The sequence below is a fragment of the Pipra filicauda genome, unplaced genomic scaffold, assembly GCF_003945595.2.
Source record: "Pipra filicauda isolate LSUMZ 115617 unplaced genomic scaffold, ASM394559v2 scaffold76_size2844353_pilon, whole genome shotgun sequence".
NCBI lineage: Eukaryota > Metazoa > Chordata > Aves > Passeriformes > Pipridae > Pipra > Pipra filicauda.
In genome coordinates, this window is record NW_024104942.1 from 363,937 (window position 1) to 378,729 (window position 14,793).

General features: G+C 50.9%; 1 protein-coding gene across 1 annotated transcript in view; it reads left to right on the forward strand.

Annotated features, from left to right (window-relative positions):
* The window catches only part of TMEM121 (transmembrane protein 121), a 40,274-nt gene extending 29,278 nt beyond the window's left edge, over window positions 1–10,996 (forward strand). The window contains exon 2 of the mRNA XM_027713373.2: window positions 4,038–10,996. Coding sequence (XP_027569174.1) covers window positions 4,679–5,617 — 939 coding nt within the window. The 5' untranslated portion in view covers window positions 4,038–4,678 and the 3' untranslated portion in view covers window positions 5,618–10,996. The remainder of the gene's footprint in view (window positions 1–4,037) is intronic.
* The last annotated feature ends 3,797 nt before the right edge of the window (window positions 10,997–14,793 follow it).

Consider the following 14,793-nt stretch of genomic DNA (forward strand, 5'->3'; position numbering starts at 1 on the left):
TCTGTCTCACTCCCCCGTTTTTTTATAGACAGAATTGAAATTACCTAAATAATTTAAATTAATTTGCCGGGTAGAGCCAGCGTTTGGGAAGTGCCTGCTGGCATTAATGAGACTGTTTTGCCAATGGCTCCACAAGGCCTCCAGGCTTGTCTGTGGCTCCTTGCTCCCCAAACAGGGAGATGGGATTTGTGCGGGTGCATGGGGATGCTGGCATGTCCCTGCACCCCCACCGCTCTTGGGTGCAGTGTCTGGTGCTGTGCCAGTGGTGCTGGGCACAGGCAGTGAGCAGAGGCAGGAGAGGGTGCAGGAGGGCACTGTGATGGGTGTCTGCAGGTTGCAGACGCCGGTAAGGGCAGAGCTGGTGGTAATTAATCACACACTGCAATGAGCCACCAGCATTGCAGGAAAAAGCACAGTTTAATTTTCTTGCAAACTGCCTGGGCTGGTGGTGAAGTAAGGCTGTGACTGCATGTCCTTGGGTAACCACAGGTGCTTTATAGTGTCCGGGAAGGCTGGAAAAATTGGTGCAAGACCAAGAAATAATTCCTCAGCCAGAGCAGAGGCACCAGAGTAATAGGGGAGGGGCTGGCTTGCTCTGATGCTGCTCACTTTCCCTCAGTGCCAGAGGAAACAGGGCAGAGATGAGAGTGCAAACCCTGCCCTTCAGTTGTGTTTGGACCCATCTGCAGGACCCCTGAATCTTTCCAGGAAATCACAGCTCCCCCATTCCCACTGAAGCCTCTCCCATCCTTCGGGGAAGCTGGGAAAGGGCAGGCTGGGCTGGGAAATGGAGGACCCCCAAGCACACCCCAGAAATGGAGAGGGGACGTGATGCTGCCTATCCCCATGCCATGCTGCTGGTCTTCACTGGTGAGACTGGATGCTGCTCTTGGGCTGAGCCTCGTCGGCTGGTCCCACGATGCTGTGGGTGTTATTGAGGGCATTTGCTCGCTCCAGTGCAATGGAGCTGTTTGTGTAGGGTAGAATTAGAGGAGAATATGCAATTAGGGATTGAATTTTGTCCTGGTAAGGAGGCCCATGGTTGCCAAGACTGAAGCATCGCTGCAGTACTTGCTTGTGGGGGTACTGGCACCAAGCAGGATACATAGGCTGTTAGATCCTATCCCAGAGGAAGCCGCCAGCTTGGCTCACTGGCATAACGCTCCAAGCTTGTTATGTTCAGGTGAGCTGCCTTTTATTTACAAGAATTTCTGCAGGAAGAAAGTTTTGTGATTACTTGTCTAAGCAAATATTTGCCTCAGATGTGCTCTTGTGGCTCTCTGTAATGCTTATTGTCTTGTTTATCCAGCACAGTTTTCAAACAGTTTCTGAATGTATTGTCGGATGCAGTCATTTAAAAGTTATAAATCAGGATTTCCTGGAGTAATGGTTGTTTAAAAACTATCTACTTTTCTCTAATAGTCCTCTGAGAGTTTTACATGCCCCCTCCCTGGTAGGATGGTCACACATCAATCAAATGGGCAAGATCTGCTCCATGGATGGGCAGAGATATATTTCCCAGGAGGTGGGGAAAACAGCTATTGCACAGCTGGAAAATAAGGAGAAGGGCTTGCACCACAGCAAGTGCTTAGAAACTGTTTGCAAAAGGCAAGAGAGGTGCTCACCCTGGGTAAGGTACGATTTAACCCAAGAGGAAGCAGCTCTCGAGCCCTGTGATTCATCTCAGCCCTTCCATCCCCTTCCTCTGCTCCAAAAGGTCACCACAACAAAGGGACATGTTTATCAAACCCATCCCAAGCTGCCGTGAATTGTTCAGGAGCAGATGCGAGGGAAGAATCTGCCATTTGATCTCCTCAGCACCGGTGGTTAAAGACTTGTTGGCTGCTGTTGTAAACACGGTGAATTAACACCGTTCAACGCCCTGGGTATTTGCTGAGAGGCAGGAAGGGGTTTTGAGTCTGCTTTCATGAAGGCATGAGGAGAGCTTGGACTGGGAACTGTGCCTTCCCCCAGCTTCCCAGACCACACGAGTAACGCACAGGGCAGAGAGCAGAATTTACCAGCAAGCTGCTTCCTAACCTTACCGTGCTGTGCTGCAACCCACTGCCCTTTAAATAACTGCTGTCTTTTGAAGGCATAAATACTTGCAGGGTGAAAGAAAAAACCTACCATTCCCTCCTGAAAGACCTAATTTATCTGGAATTATCCATCCTTGGCTATAAATCCCCTGTAAAACTTGGCATGAGTTTCAAAGCAGTTACAGCAATGGCTGTATATTTTTATCCGAAAGCTCAAGAAAGAACAAACTGAAGCCCCAAACAGCAGCTACGAGACGTTGCAGAGAACTGCGCTGGTGAGAGCGGGGCTGCAGGGAATGCCTTGCCTGGGAAGCACCATGTAGCGGTAGTCATGACTTCCCACATCATTTTAGGCTTCTTTCTGAGCAATTCCTGCTTGAGAAATTATTTTAACACACCAGTTTTCTCTGCTGGGCATGAGTAGGGCGGCAGAAGAGCTACTGAAGGTCCTGGCTGGGGCAGTGTATTTAAGTCCCGTGCTGTGACGTTTACTGAGCACCGCATCCTCTCCTGCCACATCCTTTGGGAACAAGGGCACAGGTACACACTTCCCTGCTGTCCACCTACTCAGGCACACGGCAGGGCTGGCTCTGACTCATCTGGCTTCCCACTTTTCTCTTCTTTGTTCTTTTTTTCTCCCTGAAGCAGGAGAGAATCCAGCTTTAATTTAAATGAGGCTCCATAAACATAAGCAGCTGCAAAGTAGGGCAGGTTTTTAATGGCTTACATCTCCTTGGGCTTGGCTTCTTCCCTTCTATCTCCACCACCACCTAAAAGATGAGAGTTCTCAGGTTTGTGAGTGTCCTTGGTAAGCTGGTGGTGGGGAGCAGGATTAGTGCCACTGAGTATCTCTGGCAGCTCCCAGGGCTCTCAGCAGGTCCTGGTTCCCCTCCTGTAAGAAGGGATGCTCCTGAGCCCCAAGGAATGTTCAGGGTTCAGGTTGGCACCTTTGCAGCCCTCCAAATCCAGGTCAAGACTCAGCCTAACCCCAGCAGGCTGGGCAGGGAGTGCTCGCAGACCCAGCAGCCTGGCAGCCTTTCCACCAGTGGGTGTGGTATGGAGGACTGGCAAGGTGCAAGTTGCATGAGAGATGAGGATCCATGGGAGTACACAACCACAGCGGCCAGGTCCCACAGGATGAGTTGGGGGGGATCTCTAGGGGGATCTGTGGGGTCACACGCTTCCCAGGAGCTGCTATGCACATAGGGACTAGCTGTCACATGGCATGTGATGGGCATCTCTGGCTGTGATCATGATCTATCTCTGTTTGAGCAGTTTGGTAGCACTCTTGAGTGCACTGGGACCTGTTCACTTCTGGGAGTGTGTTCCCTCCACAGAAAAGATTAACAAGTTAATTAGCCAAGTGCAGCGTGGTGAAAAGGAGCTGTGGCCGTGAGCCAGTCCAGAAAGCTGCTGGGACCTCATGCCACCACTGGGACAGCTTTGCTTCGTCCCCCATGTGCCAGCCCTAACCTCACCCTTAATTGAGGAGGGATGGCCCCACACCCTGTGAGCTGCTCAGTAACTGGAATGCCATGGCCATAATTTAGCAGAACTGTCCCCAGGCTGGGACCTCTGCAGAGCACTTGAGCCTCTCTCTGCACTGCAGCTGAGACATGGCTGGGCTGGGATACCTGGAGCTGGGGTGCTGTGAGCCTGCCTGTCTCCACCGGCATTGTGGTTTCGTGTGTCTCCTGCAGAGACAGCAGGAGCACCCAGAGCATGAGCTTGCCAAGGAGTTTTGGACAGAGAGTATCTGTGTAAGGGCAGCATGCTGTGTTTCCATGCAGGACACCCTGTGCTGTGTTCATACTCAATAAAGAGCTGTTCTGCATCGTCACACACAGGGCACGGTGGTGGGTACCCCTGCAGTGGGATGGTACCTGGTGAGAGCCCAGTTCATGCCAAGGTGTGCTGGGAGCTGAGGGGGATGTCATCCTCACCATCCCATGCTCAGCACACAGAGGGACCCTAACACTCATTCTCTGTCTTTTCCAGGGATGGAGGGATGCGTGTACAGCTCAGAGCAGCAGGAGCCCAGCACAGCCCTGTAGGGGTAGGCGTGAAGGTGGTTCCCTGTGAGGACACAGCGGGACCTCCCAAGGCCCTGGAGGAACGTGGAGTCTTGCTGGGAAGAGGGAGAGCTCCTCTCTGCCTGCTGCCCATTCACCTACTGTGTTTCCAGGGATTTATACAAGGATTTAGGGCTTGGAGCCTGGAAGAATATTAGTACCATAGGATTGCTGGAGAGCCTGACAGCGATGGGGGATGGACTACAGAGGAGGGACATTCCTTCAGGAGGGCCTGCACATCTGTGAGCCCTGGCTGCTGGTGGCGGAGGGTGCCTGGGGCTGGGCTGCTCACCCAGCCCTGGGCTGGGGGCAGAGCCGCGGTGCTTGCAGGGCACAGCCAGCGAAGGGCGAAGAGCTGGGGTAGGGTCTGCAGGGACAGCCCCGAGCCCTGGGAGACCGGGGCTGCCAGCAGAGCCACTGCTCCTCCAGGCACCTCTTCCTGGGGTGGGGGTGGGGGACTCAGCGACCCTTGGTCCCTGGGCTCACCGTGGATGTCCCTCCGTGCACCGCCGGCAGGACCGCTCCCCTAGTGCCGGTGCAGAGGGACGGAGGGCCGCTCGCCTCACCATGGTGCTGCCACCACCTGACAAGCGCCACGTCTGTCTGACCACCATCGTCATCATGACCAGCATGGCCTTCATGGACGCCTACCTGGTGGAGCAGAACCAGGGGCCCCGCAAGATCGGTGTCTGCATCATCGTGCTGGTGGGGGACATCTGCTTCCTCATCGTGCTGCGCTACGTGGCCGTGTGGGTGGGGGCCGAGGTGAAGACAGCCAAGCGCGGCTATGCCATGATCCTGTGGTTCCTCTACATCTTCGTGCTGGAGATCAAGCTGTATTTCATCTTTCAGAATTACAAAGCAGACAAGAAGAACCTGGAGACAGTGGCCAGGAAAGCCCTGACCCTACTGCTCTCCATCTGTGTGCCAGGGCTCTACCTGGTGCTGGTGGCCTTGGACAGCATGGAATACATACGGACCTTTCGGAAGAAAGAGGACTTGCGGGGGCGCCTCTTCTGGGTGGCCCTTGACCTGCTGGATATCTTGGACATACAGGCCAATCTGTGGGAGCCACAAAGGACTGGCCTGCCCATCTGGGCAGAGGGGCTCATGTTTTTCTACTGCTACATACTCCTCCTGATCCTGCCTTGCGTGTCCCTCAGTGAGATCAGCATGCAAGGGGAGCACATTGCCCCACAAAAAATGATGCTCTACCCCGTCCTCAGCCTGGTCACCATTAACATCGTCACCATCTTCATCCGGGCCATCAACATGATCTTGTTCCAGGACAGCAGGGTCTCCACTATCTTTATTGGCAAGAACATCATCGCAATTGCCACCAAGGCGTGCACTTTCCTGGAGTACAAGCGGCAGGTGAAGGAGTTCCCCCAGAATGCCATTGCCCTGGAGCTCCAGCAGAACTCCCTCTCGCACAACCAGACCATCCACAGCGCTCAGGGCATCCCTCACGAGCCGTCGCCCACCAGCGAGATCCTCGACACATGAGGGATGCCCCAGCCAAGCGTTGGTTCAGATAGCCCCGTGCTGAGCAGAGGGAGGGATGCTGCTTTCTTGCTGCCTGGTGCGAGCACGACCGACACGTCCCGGCAGGGAGGGCTCTTCTGGGCACAGAAACACCAACCGCGTTTTAATTGAGCTGTGGAGTGTCCTCTAGACGTCTTCATCTCAGGTATAACCCTAGGAGTCCTCCAGACAAACCAAATGTACTTGCAAAGGACCTGAACCAGCTAACCCTCTTTCTCCCTCCTGCCACAATCTCCCCTCCCGAGCAAAGACCACTAAGGTTCCAATGTCCCTTTTTACTCCCCGAGCACCTCACCTTTACTCCAAGCCTGGATCGAAGATTTTGTTACTGGAGTCCTTTTTATGGAGTGGGGACAGGGGCATAGGGGTGTGGACTGGGGGGGGGGAAGGGGGAGACATTTGAAGCAGTAAACCCTGTGATCGTAGCTGTCTCTTATCTCCAATGGTTGTGTTTACAGTTTCCTATTTATATGGACCCCGGGGGTCCTGGGCTGCCCTGGGGGCTGGTGTCCTTGTGGTGGGCAAGAGCAGGAAGCCCTGCAGTGGGGAGCAGGGCGGGAGGCTGGCGTGGCTCTCCTGCCCTGGGACGAGGGGGACCGTGCCTCCACCAGCGCACTACGCCAACTCTGATGGGAGCAATATTTGACAAGCTGAAGCTAATCTAATGCTGGTGATTTATGTATTTCATTGACTCCAAACAACTCAGCACAATATTTCTATTTTCAGAAGGGTCCCTCTCTGTCTCCCTGCCATCGTGAGCCTCCCTGCCTGCAGCAGCCGGTGCAGATGCTCCAGACCCCCAGCACTGCTGCTGGCAGGAACGGGCACCCAGGAGGGCTTAGTAATAAGGATGGCAATGATGCATTTCACTCCGGCATTGAGCGTTTTTAAAGAGGGCTGCTTTCCACAGCTACTATATTTTTAAAATAAATATTTGGAAAAAAAAAAATCCCCAAAAAAAGAGCCTGGAAGGATGTGGTGCCCTGAGCAGGTGGCTGGGATTGGGGATGGCCAAGCTGGGGTCTCCTCTGCTGGCATGGGTGGTGCTGATGGGCTCAACCGGCCATGAGCAGCTGGGTGGGAGGTGAGGGCCAGACAGATAATAAAAGCCCCATGAGAGCAATGGCTTCTGGTGGTCTCTTTCCTGCCAGTGTGGGGAGGGATGGGGGCAGCTCCCATGCAACCCAAATCACTTATCTCCTCCTCTGTCCATCTCCCCCGGACCACCAAGTGCTGTCACAAGGTGCTGTGCCCTGAAGTCATTGAGTGGTGAGTGCAAAAAGGAAATAAATAATTTCTCCAGCTGAAATGCTGCCCTGGGGCTGGGTGCCTCGCAGCTGCCTGAGCCTGGGGGGAGGCACAAAGAGACAAGCAGAAAACTTGCATCTCAAACATGCTGAAGTGGGATATTTTTGCTTTTTCTAAACCAAACATTTCATATTGAGGAGATGGAATAAAATGCCTGGTGCTGTTTACATTTCTCTTCCATATTTTCACTTGGCTCTGCTCATTGAATTTGACCTAAATCCACAAGTCATTTTTGTTTCCATCTTTTCAGCGCATCATGATCTGTCCAAAACATTTCAACCAGCCCTTATCAAGAATTCCAAATTTAGGACCAGACTATCACAGTCCTGCTTGGCCTCCCTGTCACCCAGGGATGACTCTAGTGGTAAGAAATCCACTGAGAAATAAAATTATATCTTTGCCAATAATAGTGAGATTGCAATAGATTTAGTCAACTGGAAAAGTTTCTTCCCTATTTTCCTCAGAGAACATGAGAGGAAGAGGGTAGGTGATTTAAAAGGTATTAGCAGAAATTAATTAAATTGCTAAATTATTCTGGAATACCTGTGGAATTACATATTACATCTCTACTGATTCCATTAAAATACATGCGATTAGCATTGGTGCAATTAACTCCCTAGTATCTAATAGCATTCTGCTGCTCTTTAGGTCATTAATTTATGAGCTTTTGTTTTATAGCTCGTCCCCAGAACTGAGCAGAGGAAAACCCTCAGGAAAATCTCTGGCATGGTGCTGTGCAGCCCTTGTCTGGGATGTGCCAGCTCAGGCAGTGCCCAGCATTAGGCTCCACCCTGATACAGTGGTGTTTTATCCTGGGGATAAAATCAGTTATGTGGGGGGTTACTGTGACAGGTCACTGTGTGTATTTTTGTTCTGTCTCACCCCTGATAGCTAGCTCTGCATCCATGCCTTATAGTGGAATAATATATTATTATATATTATTATTATTATATTCCAATTATATTTGAATAATATATATTATAATAATATATTCAAATATATTATTCCTTGAGCCTGATCTATTGCTAAGGTTGCTTGGGGGGATGTCTGACTGTGCCCCCTGAGTGGAGCCTGTGTGGAAAGGGAATAGTGCTTTATCCTCCTCGTGCCGTAACCTCCAGGAAGGCTTAGGAGTCCCCTCAAGATTTTCCCTGGGGTTGCAAGACCTTGCTTTTCATTGCTGACATGGGGTTGTTGTCTTTGTGGAGAGGGGTGTCCCTGGGGAAGGGCTGCATTAGAAGCAGAAGCGAGAGCAGAGGTCCTGGAGGCGATGCTCACCTGGGATGCTGTGCACGGCATTCTTCCCATAAAGGCACCTGAGCTCACAGGTGCTCAAAGCTCATGAGCTCTGTGGTGAGGGGAGGGAGAAGAGGCTTTTCTCATCCTCTGCTGTTCAGCGTCCCCAGGGGCTCTGTGCATTGTGTTCTTACTCAGCAACACAACACTTCCTTTTCAAAGCCTTCTTGGAAGGAAGAGTTCCAAGCTGGCCCCTCCACAGCAGCTGCTGGAGGAAGGATGGGAACCAGGAGAGAGGCGAGCTAGTTGGGAAAGGCAGCATGGAAATTATCTGTGAGCAGGGGGGAGTCAGAGCAGCCAGAAAAGACCTCGGAGACATGGAGAGAGCACAGGAGTGGCAGCAGTGCAACTGTTCCCTACCCGGTGTTTTCTGAGGGTGATGCCTCCTCCCTGAAATCCACCCCTGCCAGAAGAGAAAAGACCTCTGGAAGCTGAGGGACCAGCAGGAGGGATGGCACGGTGGCTGGGCAGGGTGACTGGCTCCCAGCCTGGCTGGTTGTTAGGGAAAGGTGATATTTTGCCATGGGCAATGAGAACTAAAGGAAACAATTAAAACTAAATAGGCTGGAACCAAGCAATTTTTCAGCTTTCCACTGAGAAGGTGTGTTGGCAAAGGAGCTCCTTTGTGAAAAACGAAATCCTCCTGGCAAGCTATAGAATCCCACCTGCTGAAGCAAAAGCAGAAAAATAATAATGCAGAAGGGATGCAAATTCCCAGCCCTCCAGTGGAAAATCCAAGGGGGCAGGATCCCTCGCTGCCATTCGAAAACAGCCCATGAGTACAAGGGAGCCCTTGGTGGGGGGAGGCCACTGGTGCTTTGGGGGCCCAAATGGTGCTCTCCTACCTGTCACTGACTCACTGGGTAGTGCTGAAGCTACACATCCTTCCAAGCCAAGTGACAACTCCTGAAGGAGCCAGGTCCACCCCGTAGCTTGCAGTGGACACTGAGCGATGGCAGCCTTTGGAGATTCAAAACTCAAGCCTGTCTGAGCCTTCCTGTTGGACTGCTCTCAAAGGTCAGCAAATTGTCTCAGTCCTGCACAGCGACAGATGATCCCTGGGTAGTGGCAGTGGGCTGCACTGTACCCATTCACGTCCCTACCATTGCAGAACTGCAAAACAAGAGCTCACAAGTAAGTGGAGCAAAGCAAGCCATGCAGGCTGTTGTGGCACATCAAACCCAGACAAATCCAGCTGGGTTCTGTCCCCCTGTCCAACATTTGGACAAAGAGGCAGCAATGGGCTTGTACTGCTGCAAGCCTGACACCATCTGAGAAGAGCCTGGACCCAGCTCTTGTGTCCCAACAGCCTCATGGTACCTGCATTACCTCCTCACTGCCTCAGGCTGAATTACAAGATATTTTATCCTCCTGGGAGCTCACATCCAGCCCACAGCAGCCCAAGCCCCTTGATGCTGCCCTGACCTGTGTGCTGGCCTGCTCCACAAGCCAAGGGTGCCCAGTGGGGCTCGAGCTGTAGCTTTCCTTTCCTGGGGTACTGGCAGCTCTCACATGTCCTTCTTGTCCTCTGAAAGTCTCCTTTTGGCAGATGAAAATATCTGATGCTGCAGCCCCGTGCAAGACTGGAGGAGCGTGCCAGGCACTGAGCCAAAAGCACCCTACAGTCCTGCAGCCAAATTCTCCACGTGGGCCTGGCACTGGTGACTTTGCAGAGCCTGAAAGTGCGTGGGAGAATTTTGGAGAAGAAATACACCCCCCAGGGCCATGCAGCGCAAGGATAGCCCTGCAAGGCTCTCTGCAGGGTAAGACTTTGCAAACCACACATCAAGAGCAGGGTGCCTTGGGACAGGCTGCTCTCCCAGCCCAACATCTGCTTCTGTTTCCTGAAGTTTAATTGCCACTCCCACCCTGGAACTTCCAGAGCCCAGGCTCCTCTGAAGACCCGGGGCACAGCTGCTCATGGGTGCCAGGGGAGCAGTTAGGGGAGCAGTTAGAGCCCTAACCCCAGACAAACACTCTCTGAAGGTACCTGAGAGCATCACCTTCTAAAGCAGCCCCAGGAAAGAGTGGGGGGCAGAGGCTGCCTTACTTACAGGAAACCCCAGCAAGGCACAGGGAAATGCTGTCCCATGGGCGGTGGAGCAGGGGGATACTTTGCCTCCTAACCTGCACTGCTCTGCTTCCCCCCTCAACAGCACTGTGTGCTTGTGTGCACAGCCCAGCTGCAGGAGCACCACACTGGAGGGATCGAGGCTGTCAGGTTGTGTTTCACTGGGCTGGGCAGAAAGGCTCTCCATTCCCCCTCGTGAAACTCATATGCTCTCCCCATGGGATGCCGTGCATCCTGGTGCCACCTGGTGCAGCTCCATGCACTGTCACCTCAAACCATATATAAATAAGTAATTTTTTTGTCTTTTGTTCAGTCTGGGTTTATTTGTTGAGCAGAGAGAGACTGAATAGTAACTGCTTTCCTCGTGCCTGCCCCAGATTTGCTGCACTTTTTTATTTCAGGCCAATGCTGCAATAGAAAACAAAGGGCAAGTGTCCAGAGCACATTGACAGCAATTCCCATCCTCCTAAATTCCTCCTGCCCAGGCTCTCTGGCAAAAGTTAAAGTTTCTCATCAATTGCAATCCTAACTTTGAATGCCGTGGATTTTTCAGCTGTGTCTGGTTTTTAGGTCTGGCATCCTTGAAGGATAATATCCATTTAAGTTACTGATTTGGGCTTGCTCATTTAACTTCACCTTAATAAAGATTTTATGTGGTTTTGACATGTTCATGTCTCAAGTGTATTGACACTGCAGCCTGAAGAAGCATTATGACCATAAGGGCTCAAGAAGCATTAAAAAAACCCTGGCAAGGTATATTGATTGCCCTCTTTTATAGCTGCTGGAAGACATAGACCAGTCATAGGAAAGAGCGAGTACTGTAGATTGTTTTTATGTGAGCTCTGCTGATGTTACAGCAAAAGACTTTTGCAAAAAAATTTCTTGCAAGTTTTTCATCAGGATGTGAAGAAGCAGCAGTCCTCTTGCTGGGATGCTGTCAGGAGGGCGATTTTGAAGGAAAACTGCTGCACATAGTACTGAAGTCACCTCCAAGGAAAGAATGTCAAAGTGTAAATAAAAAAATAAGGGATGAAAATGCCCAGATCCTTCCCAGTGGTGTATCCCAGAGGAAAAGCCCACATGCCTCATTGGGGACTTGCTGTAACATGGGAAATGATAAATAATCTGCCAAAATCCATCCTTACAGCTGTGGGTTTCCCGCTTGACTCTTCCCAGATAATGCACCCCAATGTCTGTGCAGAAACACAAACACATTATGGGCATGGTACACTAAGAGCAACAGAGATGAAAATTAGTAGAATGATCCATTGGCAGGGTAGGAATGCGCCTGAGATGGGAGAGGAGCATAATTATTGCCTCATGACTAGTATTTGCATACAGAGATGCACCCCAGAGGCCCCTGCACAGCCACCTGCCCAATTGCTAATGGGGGGAAGATTTTTTTAAAAGACATTTTACTGATTGCAACCCATTTCCTCCAACCCAAGCAAGGGTGCCTTCTGTTCAAAGAAGCCATGCACTGAGGTAAAAAAAACCAGCTGTGGCAAACCAGCAGCCTCTCTGTCTGTGTGGCTACATGGTATTTTGCTGGGTGATGGCAGTGAGGGCTCTGGCCTCTGCACCAGCCCAGCACACAGGTGCAGGAAGCAGCACCGGGCTCCTGCTTGGCTTTTGGGTAGGGCAGAGGGAAGGAGCAAGAAGCTTCCTTGTGTCCCAAGAACCAAGTCAAGAAGACCCATGTAATGAGGTGCCTGGCACAGACTGAGGTCCAAGGAAGGACCTTCCTTCTCCACCCTTGAACCATAATGAGGCAGAAGACATACTGCCTCACCAAATCAACATTTCATGCCATAAGGCCAGCAGAAGCAAGGTCTCCAGGGTGCTGTAGCCACAAATCCATTTCCTAGTGCCTTTACATCGCTACAGGTGAGTGATCACTCTTGCCTTGCTCTCCAGGGCTCCCCTGTTTCTTCAAATCTGCCATGAAATAACAAGTCATCACTCGCAGGACCTTGCGGGGCTGAGGATGCTGAGAACCAGAATTCAGCACCTTGAACTGCCACCAAGCACATTCTCCCGCACCCCAGGTGGGCCATGCCAGCAGGCATTTAATAACCCAGCATCTCATCTCCCAGGGCTCTGCACATGAGTCCTGCTCTGTCCAGCAGAATAAATACCTTGAGCAGAAAAAGGCACTGTTTCCTTTTTCTTCACTAGCACCAGGGAGAACTTAGTATTCAAAAACTGTTTTCAGATGTTTCACTTCACAGCTGGTGAATGAACTCAGAGAACTCAATAAACCTCTTTGTAAGACATTATCTCTCATTAATCTCTTCAGTGAGGCTGGCACCTGGAATTGCATAAATCTTTACCTGCACATAGTAGGAGACAGGGCAATGGGCCATCATCAGAAAGCGTGTTATACTGGGAGACTCCCCAATGCCAAATAAAGAGGAAATCCTCATAACATTTTCCTCCTGATCTCCTTCTGGCAAGAGGACATCAGCATTTGGAGGAGATGGCTCCTTGTTGGAAGGGCTTTTAGCAGGAGAAAGGGTGGCACAGGGGCCTCCAGCAGTCTGCAGGTGCTTTGGGGGAACATCTTTTTCGTCAGACATCTCAGGAAATGACAAAAGCTTTAAATGTTACTGCCTGCTCAGGAGCAAACTGCTCCACAAGGACTGCCAGCTTGCAGATCCTTGCCTCATCCCGTCTTGCTACTTTGGAGAGTGCGCGGTTTCCGTCTCATCCTTCTCTGCAGCAGTAGCTGGGCTAGGTGTGCTGGAGCACACCAGGCACCTCCAGCACATATAATCACAGTCCTACGCGCCTCACAGCTACCAAACCCATCTCCTCAAGGCACGGCAACTCTGGAAAATGGTTTGTTTGGAAGGGAGAAAGATGATTTAGCAAGTCTCTAACAGCTTGCTGTAGAAATAGCATCCAGAGATTTCTCCCTTGCAGGGGATTTTGGTACAACAGATGGCAGGGAGACATGGTGGCCTGGAATATTAATGCTTCCTCCAGCATCCATTTCCTCAGAGCAACTGGCATCTCCATGCTCTTGGTGAGCATCATGCAGCCTCATTTTATCTGTCAGGGCCACGCTCTTCCCATGTCAGCTAGGAATAAAATGTGTGGCTCTACCTGCAGTGGCCCCCTTGGAGATGGGGCATTTTGCATCAGGAAAGCTACAGGGCAAAGACTGGGGCTGGGAAGAAGGGATGTGCTTATGGTAGACGTACCACACACTTTGCTCAAATAGGAAATTAAGGAAAAAATAAAAATGCATTGAAGCAAATCTGTTCTGTGACCATAACCACCAGGTTGTGCTGGAAACAGTGTTCAGCCTGTATTTTAAGAGTCATCTTTTATTGGTGCCTAATATCCCATGACCACTGTCCAGTAAGGAGCAATTAAGCATTTCCTTAGATAAAATGTATGCCTTCAAGCAGTAACTTGGCAAAGGATCTCCCACCATGATGTTAAGACATGATTTTGTACTACAGAAATAAGTGTGTCACAAAAATCTCTCTAATCCCATGTAATGGCTGCCCTCTCATTCCTGGCAATTCACAGCACGGAGACCAATTCCCTATGTGTTGGAGCTGGGAAACATTCCATGACTCCACTTCCCAGCTCGCTGAGTTAATCCTGCCATGGTCCTTCAGGCATCTCCACCTGACAGGCTGTGGTAAAGGACTGTGAGCCTTTCAGAAAGGATAAAATTATACAGCTTGAAAGTTTAATAATATGAGCCCTGGCAATCACGCAGACAAATTTAATGGTGACCACTTACAAACTTGCTGTAATATTTGACGAGGCTGCTGAATAATACACCAGTCTTTCTCAGACCCAGGAGGACTTTAAAAGTCAGTGGGACAGAGATCAGTGTTTCAGCCTTCTCCAGCTCTGTGTAGGGAAGAGCTGGCATGGTGCTCCCATGAGTCTTACACGTTGCCAACACAAAACTGTCAACAGGCCAGGTGTTTTCTGCTGGGAAGGCAGTGCCATCAAGCTGGTGTACCCTGCAGCCTGTGCCATCCCTGCTTTGGGCTGCTGGGAATTCTGAGCATTGCTTCCCTGGCTGGCTCTGCCCGGCACGTTCCTCTCTCTTTTACCTCACACCTCTATCAGGCACTTTCCAGGGGCTGTGACTGATGGAATTCTTCCTTTATTTATTTTTCTTAAAAGTAGTACTATTAAGTGCAAAGAACACAAGTGCTGTGGGGCGCTGGATTTAAAAGGTGGTGTTTGCTCATAGCAGCTGTGTCTGTGCCATCCTAACACATACTCCTTGGGTTTTTTTGTATTAACAAGAGCAGCACGATGTTCAGGGCATATGGACTTGCAAGGGAAGGGATGTGCTTTTATGGATGGCTGGCACTGATCTTCTTCCATGGGTTCATATGGGATGCTGGAAAGGTTGCCAATGCCCACAGTCATCTAATATCTGGAGCCCTGTGGAGACATCAGCAGAGGTGCTTTGGATGCCCTGGCT